This window comes from Sarcophilus harrisii, chromosome 1, assembly GCF_902635505.1.
Source record: "Sarcophilus harrisii chromosome 1, mSarHar1.11, whole genome shotgun sequence".
NCBI classification, from domain to species: Eukaryota; Metazoa; Chordata; class Mammalia; order Dasyuromorphia; family Dasyuridae; genus Sarcophilus; species Sarcophilus harrisii.
The window spans coordinates 565,107,603-565,128,869 of record NC_045426.1 but is presented as its reverse complement, the minus strand read 5'-3'; the positions used below and the strand labels follow the sequence as shown (position 1 = coordinate 565,128,869).

At 33.9% G+C, this 21,267-nt stretch overlaps 1 protein-coding gene across 1 annotated transcript in view; it reads right to left on the bottom strand.

The window, feature by feature from the left end:
* Positions 1-251: 251 nt before the first annotated feature.
* Positions 252-21,267, bottom strand: part of ATP6V0D2 (ATPase H+ transporting V0 subunit d2) — a 33,032-nt gene continuing 12,016 nt past the window's right edge. Inside the window, exons 2-8 of the mRNA XM_031946949.1 lie at positions 17,882-18,053; positions 10,536-10,714; positions 7,692-7,771; positions 5,896-5,973; positions 2,909-3,085; positions 820-897; positions 252-586 (exon numbers count right to left, since the gene is read on the bottom strand). Coding sequence (XP_031802809.1) covers positions 425-586; positions 820-897; positions 2,909-3,085; positions 5,896-5,973; positions 7,692-7,771; positions 10,536-10,714; positions 17,882-18,053 — 926 coding nt within the window. The 3' untranslated portion in view covers positions 252-424. The remainder of the gene's footprint in view (positions 587-819; positions 898-2,908; positions 3,086-5,895; positions 5,974-7,691; positions 7,772-10,535; positions 10,715-17,881; positions 18,054-21,267) is intronic.

Sequence of the window (21,267 nt, the reverse complement as noted above, 5' to 3'; positions counted from 1 at the left end):
AGAGATCTGGAGCATGGGGGAGTAGGAAGGGAGGGGTAAAGTCAGGATCAAAAATTCTTTCTATGAATAACTGGGAGGATGAGAAGAATAGAATATAAGAAACATTTAAAAAATAAGACATTTAGTATATAAAATAAGCATAATAAATTATAATTGATTTTAGAATAATTTAAAATTAGTGCCTCATGCCTATTGTACGATGAGCTATAAATATATAAATAATGATTTAATTCTACTAGAGAAATAATAGACCTATTATTGTAGTGTTAATTTATAAGGTTTAATAACAGATCTGATTACATGGTAAGATAAAGTTTTGTTTATTTTTGTGTAGCCCAGAGCATATAGCAAAATACCCATTATCATTTTTCACAAGAGCCACATTTGTCTTAGTTGATTTTCTAACCTTGTTTGTCCCACTCAGTTACAAAATAGGAACATAATTGTTAATTTTTGTTCGATGTCTTTGTGAAATGCATTCAGCAATCCATACAATATTTCTCATCTCTTGTTCCTTCAGCTTTATGTAAGCATAAAATACTCCATAGTGGAACTGCCTGTTGAAGGTTAGTACATTCAATTTTACCTGGCAAAGGGGAGAGAAAAATAAAGAAAATCATTGGGAAAAACTTTACATTCATAACATACTAAGAGATAAATTGGATATAAAATATATATATTTTCTGCCCATGTGCATTTAAACTGATGATAACCAAAGTGTGTGATATTGAAAAAGTTAAATTGATGTTCCTTGAATTAAAAGATATAAGTTTAAATCTTGAGTTATATTAGAATAACTTCTGATTTATAGTCTCTTACCTCATGTTCATAAAATACATCTTCCAATGACTTTCCTTCAGGATTGTCATTAACAGCTTCAAATAATAGCTTGTACTCCTTAAAAAGCACAGAGAGAAATATTGGTGAGGAATTCTCAAAAAGGTAGACTCCTAAGTACATAGGTGATTTATGAAAGGGTATGGACAAAAATCATGTGGAAGAGGAAGAAAGGAGGAATTATGTTCTAACTTGTAACTAACAGAGAATATACTATCCACAACCCAATCACAAACCAAAAGTATTTTGGGTACCATTGGAAAATTTTTTTTTCGAAGCATATAATTTTTTTTTTTTACATAATAGCTTTTTATTTTTTAAAATACATGCAAAGATAGTTTTCATCCTTGCAAAATCTTGTGTTCCAATTTTTTCTCTCTCCCTCATCTCCTTCCCCCTCCTCTAGACAACAATTAATCCACTATAGATTTCCATATTCATCATGCTGAGCAAGAAAAATCAGATCAAAAGGAGGAAAAACACAATAAAGGAAAAAAAACAAGTAAACAAACAACAAAAAGGTAAAAATACTATGTTGTAACAACAAGATTATGTGATGATCAATTCTGATGGACGCGGCTCTTTTCAACAATGAAGTGATTCAGAACAATTCCAGTAGATTTGTGATAGAGAGAACCATCTACATCCAGAAAGAGGAATATGGGAACCCAATGTGGATCACAACATAGCATTTTCACTTTTTTTTGTTGTTATTTGTTTGCTTTTTTTCTTTCTCATTTTTTTCTCCATTTTTCATCTGATTTTTCTTGTACAACTTTATAAATGTAGAAATATGTATAGAAGAATTGCACGTATTTAACATATATTGGATTACTTGCTATCTTGGGGAGGAGGATTGGGAAAGGGAGGGGGAAAAATTTGGATCACGGATTTTGCAAGGGTGAATGTTGAAAACTATCTTTGTATGTATTTTGAAAACAAAAAGCTATTATTAAAAAAAACTTAAAAAAAAAAAAAAGGAAATACTATGCCGTAACCCACTTTTAGTCTCCATGGTCCTCTCTCTGAATGTTGATGGTTCTTTCTATCACAAGCCTGTTGGAATTGCTTTGAATCATCTTATTGTTGAAAAGAGCCAAGTGCGTCACAGTTGATCATCACATAATCTTGTTTTTGCTGTGTATAATGTTCTCTTGGTTCTACTTGCTTTGCTTAGCAAGAGTTCATGTAAGTCTTTTCCGACTTTTCTGAAAACAATGTGCTCATCTTTTCTTATAGAATAGTAATATCCCATTACATTCACATACCATATTCAGCCATTCCAACAGATGGACATCTATTCAATTTCCAGTTCCTTGACACTACAAAAAGTAATAATCTTACATTGTACCAGGGAGCAACAGCATTGGTAACTCTGACTATTTTTGGTTTCCCTAAAAAGATTGTAGAATGTGATTGTTGTAGCTTAGGACAAGTATATTTCATGTATGATGGAGGAATGACCAGTAAGTCTAGTCCTTATGAGCATGCACAGAGAGGACTTCAGAATATGGATTAATATTCTGGTCCACTAATCATATGATGAAGAGGAACCTCTTCATTAGCTCCTAGTTAGGATTGGGGACTTTCAAAAAGCCACCTGTCAACCATAATCAGGTTTCTTGTTCTGACTCCTTCCCATATTACTGAATTCTGGTGAGAGAAGGACAATGCTCTGAAGATAGAGGTCTCAGATCATGTCCATCAAGAATATGGTCTCAGCATTCATCTCAGCATTTGTTCTTTCTTTCATTTGAAGTAAAAGAGAAAGAAAATGTCTAAGACCTCATGAACTTTGAAAGGCTAAGAGACCAAGCCAGCAGATTACGAATGGAATATATGACAAGCATAGCTTCCTGAAAGCTACAGAAAGTCTGTGTATGCTCCAAATCTTTCCAAGGCATTCTCCTCTGGAAGCCGTCTCTTCAGACTCTTCCACATGGACAACTGCATCAGCCAACTATCCTGATGCCCTGTTCATCAGTTTCCATTACACATGAATATGTTTTTAAACAATAATTAATAGCAATAATGCATCCCACTCTGGGAAAAAAAGCCCAATGTCACTTACTAAATAGTTTTCAGCCACCATCTTCATTTGCTCATAATCTTCTACTTGAGCTAACAGGCGCAATCCTTCTGGATACAGTTTACCACAGGTTGGATACAGTGTCTCTCGGTCTTCTTTGCTCAACTCCGTGCCGAAGGAATTAAGTGTGATGATAAAAGCACGTCTGTCAGCCTCAAACTGAATTTATAAAACACAAGATTACAGAGAGAGCTAATCATCTGCTAAATACTCTGGCAGATGTTGGGATTAAAATGAGTCAAATCCATTTCTGAAGCAATCTGATTACCTTTCTTATCTGCATTTGATTAAGATGTATCCACATCTTTACAAATTATAAACCTTAAAGCACTATATGCATGCTAATTATAGTACATATTATCATTTTGAATTTCTTTAACCTTTTTCTGTACCAAAGTAGCAAGGTGATATAGTGGATAGAGTGCTCTGGAGGATCTGAGTTCATATTTGGACTTAGATATTTACTAACTATGTGACTTTTGATTAAGTCACTTAACCTCTGTCTGTCAGTTTTCTCAACTATAAACTAAGAAGATAATATTATGATATTATTATAAAGTGCTTAGCACAGTACCTGACACTTTAAAAAATGCTTATTTCATTCTCTTCCCTTCCCAAAGCAATTGCCCTATGTTGGGAGGACCAGCATAGAGAATAATAAATTTAAGTGATAGATTTCACAGAATCAACTCTCAACACTGATCTCTCTTTGTCTGTTTTCCCGCTCCCCCATTGTAATTTGCAATTTATTTCCACCCTCTATGTAACTACAGATTGTTTTCCACACAGTTTAAGGCTTTATCAATAAGGTTTTGCATAAATGTAAGATTGCAAATCCCTTGTATGAGCTTTAGTTTTGTCTTTGTATGAGTTAGCACAGTTTCCTATACATAATAAAATAGATATGGCTCCTAATTCATGGTATTGCTGAAGGAGCTCTGTGATAGCTTTCATGAAATCATGAAAACACCATGAATTGGAAATTATCTACATGGGAGCATTGGAAAAAATCTAGGATATGTTGATAGGCAAATGATACACATGCACTAGAGTAGTGGTATCAAATTCAAATAGAAATGAATCCCAGGGACTTCATAATGATTTAGAAAACCACAAATTGATATTATTTATGTTGTATTTTTATTTGTGTTGTTATTCTATGGTCAAACAATTTCATTTTTATCTGATTTGCGCAGCAGTTGGGAGACTGTCTCTTATTAGATGATACCCAGTGTTCTTTAAAATTCTAAAACGTAATGAGATCAGGGAGAAAGACCATGGACACCTCCATAGGCCTGTATAAAGCTAATGATATTATTCCCCCCTGACAGCATCCTTCTACTTAGAAATAGCAGTGCTTAAAAACCACTGACTTAAGTAATTTTATGGTGCACCATATGAATTCTACAAATGCAATAGCAACAAACTATTCTACATTTATGAAGAGAAAATTTCTAACTCAAGAATCAGTTATTTTTGTGAAGTCATTATCAATTTGTGTAAATACAGGTCTGCTCTCATATCAAGATCCCTTGTAACTATTTAAGAGCACCTATATAATAGATGTAGAAGGGTAAAGTCTAAGGCCATAAACAAAGCAAAACAAACAAGGTTTATTCCAGAACCTTAGCCTTACTACTGTTAGCAAAATAGTCCAATGAAAATATGTTAAAAACACTTCCTGAAGCCACGTATTTGTTTTATTACCATTTCCTTATAAACCACATGCACAATTCCAACTGTAAGAAAGAGGTTCTATAAGGGTGAATAGCATAGTATCCTTGAAGGTACTTGCCTAAGATAAACTTGATCATATCTTTGCATATTAAAACATTTGTTTAAATTAAAGTTACAATTGTGAAATCTAATAATATAAAACTATGTTAACACTAGTATCATATTCAGTTTATTGGATGCTATATCAATTCATTCATCTCTAGTTATATGTTGACAACACTGCATGTTTATTTATTGTTTAAATGAGACAATGGCCATTCAGTTAATAAGTATTTATTAGCCATTTTCTATATGCCAAGAACTAAGAATGCAAGAAAAGGCAAAAGCCTCTTTGGCAAACATATTATAATGAAGGAGATAATATGCAGCAACTTATTTATGTGTCAGATTTACACAGTATAAATGGAAGGTTATCTGAGAGGGAATGCTCTGATTGTGCATGTTTTGAGGGCAGGAGGAGGGCCATTAGGAAAGGTGACCACCTGCAAAGATGAGATTTGAATTAAGTCACATTTTGCAAATGAGTTAGTTGAATGATAGAGTTATTAAGTGATTGCCCAAATCCTAAAGATAGTGAAGTATTTGGTATAACTAATATATTAATGACAGAACTAGGAATCAGTCTGGAATTATGGGCCAAGATTAACAAGTCCTATAATTGTATTCACATATCTATTTCCACATGTATATGGATACATGTATAGGCATCTATTATTATATGCATTCTCATGTATTCATAAAATATATACATGCCTATAAGTACACATGCATGTGAATTGTCCTGCACATAAACCATATATAGAAAAGAATATATACATATACAATTATGGTGTGTGTGTGTGTGTGTGTGTGTACACATTAGAAGGGAAGAAGGAAAAAAGGGAAGGAGAAAAGACGGAAAGATGGAAAGAAAGAAGGAAATATTTAAGATAGATAACCTCCAAAGAATAACTTTATTACATTCTGAGGCAACAAGGTAATTATGCCATAAAGTGAATCAAAGTCTACAACAAGATTTGATGAGAAAGGAAGGGAAACGTTCCAATAGCTTTTCTAGTATACTATCCTGTTTTATGCTATGTAAACGAATAACTGCCTAGTGGTGGCTTAAATTATAAAAAAAGAAATCATCTAGATTAGGTAATGTAGAAATAGATAAGAAAAAAATTCTTTAAAATAACTGAAAAATAACTAGGCACATATAGTATTTTTTAAAATGACCTCTTTCTTACCTCAAGAATGGGGCACATTACTTCTGCTGTGACATCACCATGTTCTTTACAAAATTTGTAGAAAGCCTCAAGGTATGACTAAAAAAAAAATTGTATGACAATAAAATATTCTTTCCTTTTAAAAAATTAAATGCTTAACTTACCATTAGTTACTAAATGTTGCAATGGGAATTACATCCTTTTACCCTGGGGAAATTTTGTATAGATTATATTCTGAGAATAACTCATACAATATTAGTAAAGACAATAGCAAAGAGAAGGCAAAATTAAATACAATCTATACTCATCATCTATGTCACATAACTTAGGTTTATGATATAGCGAATCATTCTGGTTCCCTTAGGTAAGCATTTGTCAACCCCCCAAATCGTAGTCTCCTGTGCAGCAGGTCCATAGGAGCTGAACAAGTTGATTTGGCCTGACCATATATTGATAATATTTAAAATGTTCCATGTATCTAGCAGAGACAAAAGGAGAATGTTTCTATACTATTAGGAGAATATTCCAATGGGAGCTATAGCCTCTGGGATGTTTCCTTTGTGTATCTTTGTAGAGGAGAAACTTGTCAGGGGAAATTCAGATACTCAGATTTCCACAAAAGCAAGGGCTATATATATGTCTCCCTGTACTTTGAAATGTATATTTTGGAATGTATTAAATTGTGATGTGATATACTGGATTTAACATATATTTTAACATGTTTAACATATATTGGATTATTTGCCATTTAGGGAAAGGGGGAGAAAATGGGGAAATTCGAAACACAAGATTTTACAAGAGTCAATATTGAAAAATTATCTATGCATATATTTTGAAAATAAAAAGATTTAATAAAAAAACTAAATTTTAGAAAACTGTGATGTGAGAGATCCATTATTCCTATTGACTAGACAAGACAAAATATCTTTTGCTCAGCCTATAAAAAGTGCCATTCCTAATTTGATAATAAAGGGACTTGACTTGTAATTTTTTTTAATTAAAGCTTTTTATTGACAAAACATATGCATGGGTAATTTTTCAACATTGACCCTTGCAAAACCTATTGTTCCAAATTTTCCCCTCCTTCCCCCCACCCTTCCCCTAGATGGCAGGCTGATTTGTAATTTTATTAGTACAGGGAACTTCTGGATGAGGAAACTCCTGATATCAATATAGCAGCTTGGCTTTAAAGAATTGATTAGAAGTTAGGTTCAGTGACTTGTTTAAGGTCAGATAGACACTAAGTGTGAGAGGTCTTTCTGTCTACAAAGCCACTTCTAGCCTATATACCACATTGCCTCTCCTGAAGTACAAAGTCAAAAATGAAAGGAGCTTATAATATATTGAGAGAAAACATGTATTAAAAAAAACTAGATTGGGGTGGGGGGAGAAGAACACTAGGATTTGGGAGGATGAATATGTGCTTCTACAGAATATGGCACAAGCTGAAGGAAACACAGGATTGATAGTCATAGATTTCCAGCTATGTGTTGTCAGCCATATATGGGAACTGTATGAGCAAGACGATTCAAACTGATAAACATTTTGAAGGCAAGAGATTATGGTTCATGACTCCTTTGAATCATCCAACAATCTAGAACAGCAGTATAAACCTACCTATGTCAATGATTAATACTCCCTGAATTGAAATGTTTGTGGTTTATACCTTACAACTGTGGTATAAAGGGGCATGATATATGTAGTTGTGGGGATTGATTGACTCAGCATCATGGTAACTTTTCTCTTTATAGCTTACACTTAAACAATTTTTTAGGTGTTCTCTACTACAAAACATAGTATGTTATAGAAGTATTTACCTTGTAGAGTTTATTACGCATTATTTCAATATTCACTTCATTAAGGGTATTTTCAGACATGCAGTCTTGAAAGAAAGGAGCTGAAAACAGAGAGGGTCACAGGATTAATTCATGCTACACATCTGACCGTGCTTTTATTGATAAATGTGACTGATACTGACTTAGTATTGATCAAACATATCTCACTTATTTCTGATGCTAATCCTAGGCCATTTGCTCATGCTGAATGCTACCGGAATGCATTACCCTTTCCTAAAGCAATAGTCACAGACCAATGAGTCTTCAGAGACATAAGGAATGTTAGAGGTTGCCTTGTGCAGGGCTCTTATTTGAAAATGAAATGGAGAGACAGTGGGATTTGCTTAAGGACATGTTGATTAAGAGAATTGAAACCCATGTCTTTTGGCTCCTTATTCAGTGCTGCTCTTGCACAATTGTACCCATGCTTTCAAAGTATAACTAAGTCCCATTTCTTCATAAAGCAGCTAGGGAGGATAGTGGTTAGAGTCAAAAAGATCCGAGTTCAAATGTGACCTCAGATAACAACTAGCTATGTAACAGTAGGAAAGTCACTTAAGCTCTATCTCACTTTCCTCAATTGTAAATGTATATCACAATAGCAATCATTTCTCAGTCATTGTAAGAATCAAATGGAGGGGCATCTAGGTGGTGCAGGGGATAGAGCACCAAATCCTGAACTATTAGGAGGACCTGAGTTCAAATCCAGCCTCAGACACCTAACACTTCCTAGTTATGTGACCCTGGGCAAGTCACTTAACCCCAATTGCCTCAGCAAAAAAAAGAAAAGAAAAATAATCAAATGGCATATTTGTAATCAGCATTTAGTACAGTGTCTGGCATATAGAAGGTGTTGTATATACAATTCTTTCTCTCCCATGAGGCTTTTCTTAATCACTTCAGCCCATAGTAATGTCCTTCCTCCTCTGAAGTTCTAAAGTCTTTATAATTTGTGTACTCATTTGACAATTATACTTTCTTTGGCTGTTATTTAATTTCCAATGCATATTTTATCTCACAATCACAATAAACTCTTGGAGATCAGAAATCATGTCTTGCAGTTTCTGCAAGAGTCTATTGTGAATCTTTCATATTCTATATACATGAGCAGATGAGATCTGGCCTCAAAACTAGGAAAACTTAGACAAGTTTGATAAATAGTGGCTATTTGATCTTTCACAAGTTGCTTATTGTTGTCCTAGGCAATACTCTAAGACTATTAATTACAATGAAAAAGCTGTATTAATAGGAGCTTTGTCACCCAGGAATCCTCTATAATAAAGATTATTATATTATAAAAAATTATATTATATTAAAAATATACATTATAAAAGACATGCTACAATGATACTGTCTTTTTTCAACCTCAGCTTCTGTGAGAAGGGAAAGTTAGGCTATTCTTAAGGTAAAAAGGCACTTAGGGTTTGTCAACCCTTTTCCTACACATCTATAAAATGGATTGTTATTTCAATTGTGCCTGATTCTTTCTGATCCCATTTGGGGTATTCTTGGCAAAGGCACTGGTGTGATTTGCCATTTCCTTTTCAAGTTCATTTTATAGATGAAGAAACTGAGGCAAGCAGGGTTAAGTGACTTACGCAGGGTTACACAGCTAGTATGGATCTGAGGCTAGATTTGAACTAAGGGAAATGAGTCTTCCTGACTCCAGGCCCTGCACTCTAGCTACTATGGCATTCCTCTGCCCATTCCTTCTCCAGGCCAAACTGGAGCACTTGCAAAATAGGATGATGAAAGGTTTAGGGCACATGACATGAGGATGGTTTGAGGAAAATGGAAATGTTTAGCCCAGAAAAGAGATGAATGATGAAGACATGAAAGCTATCTTTAAGCATATAAAGAACTGTTTTATGGAAAAGGGATTAAATTTATTCTTGACTCTTAGAGTAGAATTAGGGGTAATGGATAGAAATTATAGATCTGAGTTTAATGTAAGAAAAACATTCCCTACAATTAGAGCTATCACAAAGTGGAAAGGGCTGTCTCTGGAGAGAATAGGTTCCCTGTCGCTAGAGGTTTTGAAGCAAAGACTATATTGAAAGATTGTAGAATAAAAGCAAGAATATAATTTGTCTTATCTTGTGCTTTGGGGGGAGGAGAAGACAAGATTTTCCTAAGACTATTGAAAAGGTTTTGATCTTAAATATTGCTTTCGACTCCATGATTCTATAACTCTAATTCAGAGGAAGGATGGGACACTAAAGGAATAATCTATAGTGCACTATGAAATTAAGTGATGATTAATTGTTATAATAATTACTCTCTTTTAGTTTTTGTAATAGAAATTGGCCACACTGGTGAGCAATCTTCATAGCAAACTATCACTGTTCACTTTTCCTAACAAATATTAAATGGATAATACTTACAAAAGTATCCCTTTAGCACTGAATTGATTAAAACTGCTTTTAGCAACATTAATTATAACCCAATGCAAAATATGACAAAAATATTCTTTCAGGTTATTTTTTAGAAACTCTAAGGTTCTCATTCCGAAAGGCTACATATTATATACATACAGACACAGACATATACATATCTATACTTTATTATATACTTATATTGTATATTATATATACTTATAATGCTTTGTTTGTGATTTTTATAGACATAAAGCTTTAATAAAAGGTTAAGAAACCAGTGATATAAAGTCCTCCCTAAAAATGGAAAATACTGGAATTCACCTGCTATGCAGTCTAATTCATGAACTAATCAAATATGGAAAAGTAAGGTATGGATTTCAATGATGTTGTCTGTATAAAAAAAAAATGAAATCTATAGCGAAATCAAGCATTGTATACACTTGCATACCCAAAGGTGTTTCAACCAGAACAGCATTGAACAGATCTGAGGGTGTCTCCACGATGTTGATAGCTTCCATTTGCAAAAAACTTCCCAGGGGGTGACACTTCTTAAGAATATCCTTGACAGATTTCTTTTGTAGCACACCATTGATCAGCAGAATCACATTATCAATCATATAACTGCACCTGAGTTGGAGAGTGAATGTTAAATATATGCATAATAATGACTTCCAAAGATCCATAAAACTATCCCTGAAAGAATTAAGTTCACTGACATGGATAAACTGGAAAGTCCCAAGGAGCTCAGTCAGGATGATGAACACGGGATGTTCACCTTGGTGAAGAAAAGAGGCAATAGGAGAGCTGTCTTTGGGTGTTTAAAAAGCCCTCACCTACCTCAGAAGGCAAAATTAGAGGGAGAATTTGCTTGATATAAGGAAAATCTCCCAAATAGTTGTCTAAGAGAAGACTATTATTAATCTCTAATATTGTCCTTTGCTGCTACCTGTAAACTCACTCAAGTCTTCCCTATCCTGAAAAAGCCCATTAGGTCCTAACATCTTTGTAATTTACATTTCTCCTCACTTTTTTCAGCCAAATTCCTTGGAAAAGCTATCTCTATAGCATTCTCTCTTTCTCTCCTTCCACTCCTAAATCATCTGTAATCTGATTTTCAATTTCATCATTCAATTGAAATAGCCCACTCCAAAGTGACCAAGGATTTTCTGATTTACCATTTGCTGTTTTTTATTCAGTTCTTCACTTATTTGTAACATTTAAAGTTGTTGACCCTGTTGTCCTCCAAGTGCTCTTTCCTCTTTTGGTTTTCTTAATCCTGTTCTTTCTTGGTTCTCTTTCTATCTGTTAGATAGTTCCATGGTAATCTCCTTTGCTGAATCATTATTGAGAACATAACTAGTTATGTATATACAAAAGCTCTGTCCTGGGCCCTCTTTTCTTCTCTCTTTATGCTCTCTCAGTGCCTTCATCAACTCACATGAGTTTCATTAATTAAGAGCTCTATGGTGATGGCTCCCAGATTTATATTTTAGAAAGCCAGTCTTTAGAAAGTCTTTTAATTTCTGAGCCCTAATTCCATTTAGCCAAGTGACTATTGGGCATTTTCAGTTGGATGTCTCCAGAAATATCTCAAATTCAACATGTCCAAAAGAGAACTCATTATCTTTCTCCCAAATCTACTCTTCTTCAAAATTTCCTTATTCCTGTCAAGGGGCACCATCCTCTTTGTCAACCAAATAAGGTTTGAAACCTTGACATTATTCTAGATTCCTCTGTCTTTTTTTTTTTTTTTTTTTAATTAAAGCTTATTTTTCAAAACATATGCATGGATAATTCTTCAATAGTAATCCTTGCAAAACCTTGTGTTCCAATTTCCCCCCTTCCCCCACCCCCTCCCCAGATGGCAAATTTATTAGATATAGTAGCAATATATGTTAAACCCAATATATACATACATATTTGCTGCACAAGAAAAATCAAATCAAACCAGAAAAAAATGAGAAAGAAAATAAAATGCAAACAAACAACAACAAAAAGAGTGAAAATGCTACGTTGTGAACCACTCAGTTTCCACAGTTCTCTCTCTAGGTATAAATGGCTCTCTTCCTCACAAGACCATTAGAACTAACTGGTCTGAATCATCTCATTATTGAAGAGAGCCATGTCCATCAGAATTGATCATCGTATAATCTTGCTATTGCTATGTACAATGTAGATTCCTCATTCTTATTTACTTCACATATCCCATCTCTTGTAAAATATTATTTCCTTCCTCATATCTGTATTCTTCTCTCTTTTTACATTTACTTACCCTAGTTTAAGCCATTTATCACCCTTTGGTCTGAACTATTTTATTAGCTTTAAAATTGATCTTTCTACTTTCAAATCTCTTCTTTCTCCAATATATTCTTCACAAAGCTACCAAACTTATATTCCTAAAACATAAATCTGACCATGTTACTTTACTGCTTAGTAAACTCTAAGCTCCTTATTATCTCTAAGACCAAATATAAATATATAAACTCCTATTTGGCTTTTAAAGTCTTTCACAATAGCCATATCCTATCTTTCCAGACCTGTAACACTTTTACTATTCTCCAGGAACATTGTAGTACATCCAAATAGGCTTTCTTATTATTCCTCATTCTTGACATTCATTATTTCTTCTTTTTATACTGGTTGTCACCTATACTTAGAACATATTCCTGCCTCTTTTCCAACTCTCCAAATCCATGTGTATTTATGTATTTATATATTCATTTGGTTAGTCAATTTTTAATTTATGTAATAAAACATTTCCATAACATAGTATAATAAAAAAACTGCATGACTATTATGTACAACTTGCTAATCCTTTAAAATATATAATACAGTTAGCGGAGACCTTATCTGATGTCTCCTATGTACCTCTCTTACATCATCACCTTGTATATATTTTGTAAAATGCCCTCCCTGTCTCTCTCTCTCTTTCTCATATGTGTACATATATCTATATCTATCTATATTGTTTCCTCTGTAAGACTCTAAACTTCCCCACAGAAAGAACTCTGGGTGATGACTAAAAACCATTACATTGAATTCCCAATCCCTATATTTATGCCCACCTGCATTTTTGATTTCCTTCACAAGCTAATTGTACAATATTTCAGAGTCTGATTCTTTTTGTACAGCAAAATAACAGTTTGGTCATGTATACTCATTGTGTATCTAATTTATATTTTAATATATTTAACATCTACTGGACATCCTGCCATCTGGGGGAGGGGGTGGGGAGTAAGAGGTGAAAAATTGGAACAAGAGGTTTGGCATTGTTAATGCTGTAAAGTTACTCATACATATAACCTGTAAATAAAAGGCTATTAAATTAAAAAATAAAATAAAATAAATTTAAAAAAAAAAAAAGACTCTAAACTTCTTGAAGGCAAGGATGATTTTTACTTCTGTCTTTTATGTCCCCAGACTCCAGCAAAGTAACTCACATACAATCAAGTACTTGATATATACTTGTTAATTAATTGATAGCTTCTTTTTGTAAAGAGATCTTGGATAGGGATATAAACTGGATTTATGATTCCACTAGTATAATAACTAACAAACATTTAGTATCTTCTCTGTGTTAGTCACTCTGCTATATATTTAGATACCCCCCCAAAAAAAAAAGTGGAGAGAGATACTACCTGCTCTCCAGAAGATCATAGTCTTGTGCTGCAAATAGCTTTACAAAAAGAGGTTATGTACAAGGTAAGCAGGAGGTAAAATTAGAAGAAAGATACTTAGATTAAGGAGACTGATAAAGGCTTTTTGTAAAAGGTGGGACTTTAATTGAGACTTAGGAAGCCAGGGAATCCAGTAGATGGAGATGAGCAAAGAGTTCCAGAAATGGGGAATAGCCAATGAAAATGCCCTGAATCAAAAGATGAAGTATCATGTGCAAGGAACATCCAAGAAATCAGTACTACTAGACCACAAAGAACACAAAGCAAAGCAAGGTAGAAAGACAGAAAGGTGGAAGGGGGTCAGATTATGGAGGGCTTTAAAAGTCAAAACAGAAGATTTTGTATTTAACCCTGGATGCAGTAAGGAGACATTGGAGTTTATTCAATGAGGGTGTGCCATGGTCAGACTTGAACTTTTGGAAGATCAATTTAAAAGTGGAGCAGAGGATGTGCAAAAATGTTTGTGGCAGCTCTTTTCGTAATGGCAAGAAACTGGAAAATGAGTGGATGCCCATCAATTGGAGAATGGTTGGATAAATTGTGGTATATGAATGTTATGGAATATTATTGTTCTATAGGAAATGATCAGCTGGATGATTTTAGAGAGGCCTGGAGAGACTTGCATGAACTGATTGCTGAATGAAATGAGCAGAATCATATCATTGTACATGGCAATATCAATATTAAACTACAATCAATTCTAATGAAGGTGACTTTTCCCAGAAATGAGATGACTGATGCCAGTTCCAATGATCTTGTGATGATGACAGCCATCTATACCCACAGAGAAAACTGTGGGAACTGAGTGTGGATCACAACATAACATCCTCACTCTTTTTGTTGTAGTTCACTTGCCTTTTGTTTTCTTATTCATTTATTTTCTTTTTTGGATCTGATTTTTCTTGTGCAGCAAGAGAATTGTATAAATGTTTATACAAATTGGATTTAACATATATTTTAACATGTATAACATATATTAGATTTCTTGCCAACTAGGGAAGGGGGTGGAAGAAAGGAGGAGAAAATCCGAAACATAAGGCTATGCAAGGGTCAATGTCGTCAAATTATCTGTGCATATGTTTTGAAAATAAAAAGCTTTAAAAATTTAACAAAACAAAACAAAAAGTGAAGTGGAAGATAGACTAGGAGAGGAGAAAGACTTGAGGCAGGGAAACCTAGCAGCAGGATTTTGGATTAGTCTAGGAAAAGAGTGATGAGGACCTGTACCAGGGTGTTAGTGTTATAAGGAGAGAAATAACATAGCATAATTAAAAAGCGTTTATTGGGAAAACAAATATTTATTAAATGCTTACAGTGTGTTAGGCACTGTATTAAGTGCTGAGCATACAAATAAAAGCAAAAAGATAATACCCTCCTTCAAGGAACTTATCAAAGGAGCAAAGACAACATACAAAAGGAAGCTGTAAAGGGGAATGTAATGAAGGTCCTCAACTCAGGAATATAACATCGAGATGTTACAAAAGTAGAAATAACAAGTCTTGGAAAGTGATTGGTTATGAGAAGTGAGAGAGACATGATGAGTTGAGGGTGACATCTAAGTTTCGCATTGTCTGGAAGAATAGTGGTATCCTTGACAGTAAAAGGGAACTTTTAGAAGAAGAGAAAATGTGTAGAATAGATAATGAGCTCAGTCTTAGAAATGTTGAATTTAGTATGTTCACAAAATAACTAGATTGAGATTTCCAATAGGCAGTTGGAAATGCGAAATTGGAAGTCAGCAAAGAGATTTGAGCTGGACAAATAGATCTGCAAACCATCTATATAAAAAATTCAATTTTATTCATGGGAGCTGATAAAATCACCAAGTAAAATAGGAGAGAGAAAAGGATCCAGAGCAACATCTTGGGGAGCACCCATGGTGAGTGGGTAGAACTTGAATGAAGATTCAGCAAAAGAGGCTGACAAGTACAGATAGGTAGCATGTGTTTCAGGAGAGGGCTAAGTCATAGAAACCTAGAAAGAAAACAATAACAAAGAAAAAAGGATGATTGACAGTGTAAAAGGCACAGAAGAGGTCAAAGATAAGGATTAAGAAAAGGCCATTAGATTTGGTGATTAAAATGGATAACTTTGAAGGAAGTTGTTTCAGTGGAATGATGAACTTTGAAGCCAGATTGCAGAGATTTAAGAAGAGGTGTCAAATTATAAAAAAGCCTTCTAATGGAATTTAGCCACAAAAGAGAGAACAGCTATATGGCAATAACAAGCAGGGTTAGAGGGATCAAGTGAGGGTTTCTTGGAGGCTGAGAAGACATTGTAGGCAGCAGGGAAACAATCAGTAGACAAGAATAGATTGAATATAAATTAGTCATGATGGTAAAGGTAGTAATTTGCTGGAGAAAACAGAATGAGATGCAGTCATTTGTACATGTGGAAAAGTTTGCCTTAGCAAGGGGAAGAGCCACATTATCTTGTGAGAAAGTAGAAGACATCTAAGTGATTTGAGCTGAGAAAGGAGAAGAGAGAACTATTGATTAATGGTTGCATTCTCTTCAGTAAAAAATGAGGCAAGGGTACATAAAATTAGAAGGGAAGCAGTAAATTGGGAAAACATTTTTACACTCAAAGGTTCGATAAAGGCCTCAATTCTAAAATATATAGAGAATTGACTGAAATTTATTAGAATTCAAGCCCTTCTCCAATTGATAAATGGTCAAAGGTAATGGACAATTTTCAGATGAAAAAATTGAAACTATTTCTAATCATATGAAAAAGTACTCTAAATCACTATTGATCAGAGAAATGCAAATTAAGACAACTCTGGGATACCACTAGATATCTGTCAGATTGGCTAAGATGACAGGAAAAGATAATGATGAATCTTGGGGGGGAATGTGGGAAAACTGGGCACTGATATATTGTTGGTGGAACTGTGACTGGATCTAGCCATTCTGGAGAGCAATCTGGAATTATGCTCAAAAAGTTATCAAACTGTGCATACCTTTTGATCCAGCAATGTTTCTACTGGACTTTTATCCCACAGAGATCTTAAAGGAGGGAAAGGGACCCACATGTGCAAAAATGTTTGTGGCAGCCCTTTTTGTAGTGGCTAGAAACTGGAAACTGAGTGGATGCCCATCAGTTGGAGAATGGCTGAATAAGTTATGGTATATGAATGTTATGGAATATTATTTTTCTGTAAGAAATAACCAGCAGGATGATTTCAGAAAGACCTGGAGAGACTTACATGAACTGATGCTAAATGAAATGAGCAGAACCAGGAGATTTAACAACAAAATTATACGATGATCAATTCTGATGGAAGTGGTTCTCTTCAACAATGAGATGATTCAAACCAGTTCCAGTTGTTCAGTGATGAAGAGAGCCATCTACACCCAGAGAGAGCCATACCAGAGTGTGGTTCACAACATAGCATTTTCACTCTTTTTATTATTTGCTTGCATTTTATTTTGCTTTACTTTTTCCTCTTGCGCGTCACAATAATTGCATAAATATATATGCATATATTGGATTTAACATATATTTCTACCATATTTAACATATACTGGACTACTTGCCATCTAGAGGAGGATGTAGGGAAAGGGGGGCAAAATTGGAACACAAGATTTTGTATGGGCTAATGTTGAAGAATTGTCCACACATATGTTTTGAAAAATAAAAAGCTTTAATTAAAAAAAAAGTATTAATTGATTTTTAAAAAAAGAATTGATCACATAATCTTGTTGTTGCTATGTGTAGTATTCTTTTGGTTCTGCTCACTTCACTTGACATAGGTTCATGTTAGTGTCTCTAGTCCTTTTCTGAAATCATCCTGCTGATTGTTTTTTTATAGAACAGTAATATTTCATAACATTCATATACCATAAAAGTCCATCTTCTTTATATCAATACACTTATAATGATGTCATGTAGTTTCATTTTACAGATAAGGAAACTTAATAAGTTGTCTGACCAGGACTCCAAATCCAAGGCTTTTTTTGCTAACTCAGATTGTCCCTAACATTTATATATTAAAATGTATAAACAGTGGAAAAGGTAATAGAATTTATTCTGTTGTCTCACATTTTAAATAGCCAGGAGGGATCAGTTAAGAAAACGGCAGCTTAAGATCTATATAGAGCTAACTTTTACTTACGTCATATATGTGAAAAATGTGCTGAGCGGCTCCAGGGAATTGTTTCTTAAATGCTCAAAATCTCTACATAATTTTTTCCTCATTTTGTTGTCAATGGTAGAAACTGTGAGTGGGACAGTTTCTTCATTCAAAAAGTTGCCATAATCTGTAGTCTGAAGATGAATTTTCAGGTCTGAAACACAAAACAATAAAATGTGCATTAGTCCCTAGAAGATTGCTCATTTATATCTTCATTTTACTTAACTTGTATATGTTCATTCAATTGATTATTATTATAAGCATAATATTTATTATAAGCAATCAAAAAGCATTTATTAAGTGTTTACTCTATGCTAGATACTGTTATGGGCCAAGAATGCAAAGAGAAGTTAAAACAGTTGCCGCTTTCAAGAAGCTCACATTCAAGAGGGGAAAAATTGGAACAAAGAGGGGAAAAATTGGAACAAGAGGTTTGGCAATTGTCAATGCTGTAAAGTTATCCATACACATAATCTGTAAATAAAAGGCTATTAAATAAATAAATAAAAAAGAAGCTCACATTCAAATGTGAGAAACAAATATGAAAATAACTATGTATGTACATAATATAAAAAGAATAAATAAAATATAATCCCAGAAAAGAAATTACTAATATTAACATAAGCCCAAAACCTAGTGCTATACTTCCATCGATGATCTTCAATATCCGTTATATTGTCTACATGTCTACATGATAGAGATTATATTTTTATAACATACTTTGACATGTGGATCAAAAATCAAGAATGTGATTATTTATTTAAATTAAGAAAAGAGTGACATTTTAATCAAACAAATCAAAAACATCCTTAGAGGCAAAGTCAATTAGTTTGATTACAGAAAAATGAAACAATTTTGCAAACAAGAAAGTACTGTGTTTAATACAACAACAAAAAGCAATATCTTTAAAATGAATAGAGAAGGAGCAGTTTGAGAAAATTAGTTTTAGGAAACATATCAGATAAAAAGGACTCTTTCTATTTTGGTGATCTTATTAGTTTATAACAAAGGTATCATATCTTTTAATGATTTCCACTCCCATATGTGCAACCCCAGTCTGTCTCCTGAACTCTCTACTAGAGTATTACTAACTCTATAAGATTTTTCTCACTGGTGTTCTACTGGTATCTCAAAGTCAAAATGTCCAAAACAAAACTTATTACCTTTTCCCAAAAAAACTTTTGTTTCTTTTTAGTCTCCTTATTTTTTGTTGATGGCATCACCATTCGTCCATCACCCATATTTGCAACTTTTTGTATCATCTTTTATATCTAATCAGCTGCCAAGTTTTATAAATTCTATCTTCATAATACATCTTACACGTCCATTCTCTTCATTTCACTCAAATGATCATCATTCTAGTGCAAACCCTCAGAATTTGATTATTTATACAAATTTTGAGAATGTATTAATACCTAGATTCAAACATGGAATTTTTCTTAGTTCTAGCTGAATATTTGGTTTTATCTTAAATATAACTATTGTCTGGGTAGATTTCCTGAAGATGTAGGATTTAAGGAGAAGAAACAAGTGAGACAAGAGAAAAATATTTTAGCTAGTAGAAGATGAGAAACAGAAAAAGTTCTGGAAGCTAAAAAGGAGAACCTGGTTCTCAGTTATAATCTCAATATTTCTCTTCTGAATGTAAAAAAAAAAGGAGAAAAAAACAGCTCATATGTATTAATGCTTTATAATTTATAAAACATTAAAAATTTTTTTTTAATCTTTGTATCTCCATTGTCTTTCACATAACAGGGGCTTAAAAAATACTGGTTGAATTGAATTGAGATAGGCAGGACAGGAATACATCCTCATTTTGCAGATAAAGAATATTGAAATGCAAAATTTAAATGACTTGCTCAATTGTTTTACTATATATTTCATCGTTTGGGGACTATAATAGTCTACCAAAATTTTCATGCTGAAGTTTCCAAATAAATCACAAACAATGCTCTCAAGGAAGTTATTTGACTTCTTTCGGGTTATTTTCTTATTTGTAAAGTGAACAGTATGACTGAAATTTAGATCTCTAAGGCCTCTTCTAGCTCTAAAAATGTTTTCTATTTTATGTTTTTTTTTTTTAAGAAAATTACCAAGCTTTTTATTGTTCTTACTTCAAGTTTTCAAATATCTTCTTGTTCTTGTAGATACTCCACAAATACATGTAGCAATGGTTTGAGTTTTGTGCTCTCTAGTTTCACTGTTTAATTTTAAGTGCTTGTTGTTCCACATGAGTCTTTCAGAAATTTGAAGTTATTCCATTTCATAAACTATCCAAAACCTTAACCCATACTCCTTATTCTTCCTACAAATATTCTGATTTTTTTTTTCAAAGTGTCCGGTGTCCAGTGCGAGCAGTTCCACTATCTTTAGATAATCGCCAGGTGATGTGGAGAGACCCAGAAAGTGGTGAATGGAAGGGACAAGATAGGTTAACTTCTTGGGGGAGAGGGTTTGCTTGTATCTCTACAGGTGGAGAAAGAATCAGATGGGTGCCAACGAGCCATATTCGCCTTGTCCATCGCAGAGAGACAGAGCAGACCCTTGAAAGGAAGGAGAAGACCCAAGAAACATCAGGTGGTTCCATTGCTGACTGTGTCCACCACTTAATGAATATGGCAGTTATGGCGTTTGAATCATAGACATCAAAAATTGTTGGAATTCAAAACCCTCAGGAATCATTGGATTCTCTGAGACCTGATAAGACTGTTGCAAGACTTCAAAAACTTGTGGGGATCATTGGATCCCCTGACATGTGAAGCAATGGACAATAGATTGGTTTTGGACTATCTCTTGACTGCTGAAGGAGGCATATGTGTGACTGTTGTTTACATACCCTCCTTCTAGGACTTCTGGCGATCTTTTACAACACCATGTTGATTTATATTTATATATATTTATATTTAGCCCAGAGTATGTTATAATACATGAATGTAATGACACATTATTGCACTGTATGCAATGATTAGCAGGTTGATTTCAAGTAAAAAACAAGAATAGTTCCTGACCTCCGGGAAGTTACATTCTACTGAGTGAAAACAGTGCACAAAAGCCTATATAAAATTTATAGAATAAATACATTGTAATTGGAGTAAACAGGATAATAGGAAGCAGGTGAAGGAGAAATCAAGAAAAAAGTTTCTTGTAGGTGACGTGACACCTGAACTGTGCTTTGAAGGCAAGTTGGGAAGGTAGTTTGTAACCCTATCCTAGAGAGCTAGGTACACACTTAAAGGTTTTTGGTGGATAAGGGAGGAGTGAAATAATAAGTTCTGTGCATTAAGACAAATAGCTAAGTGATAAAGTTGACAGAATGCTGGGCCTGGAATCAGGAAGATTCTTCTGCCTGAGTTCAAATCTGGCCTCAG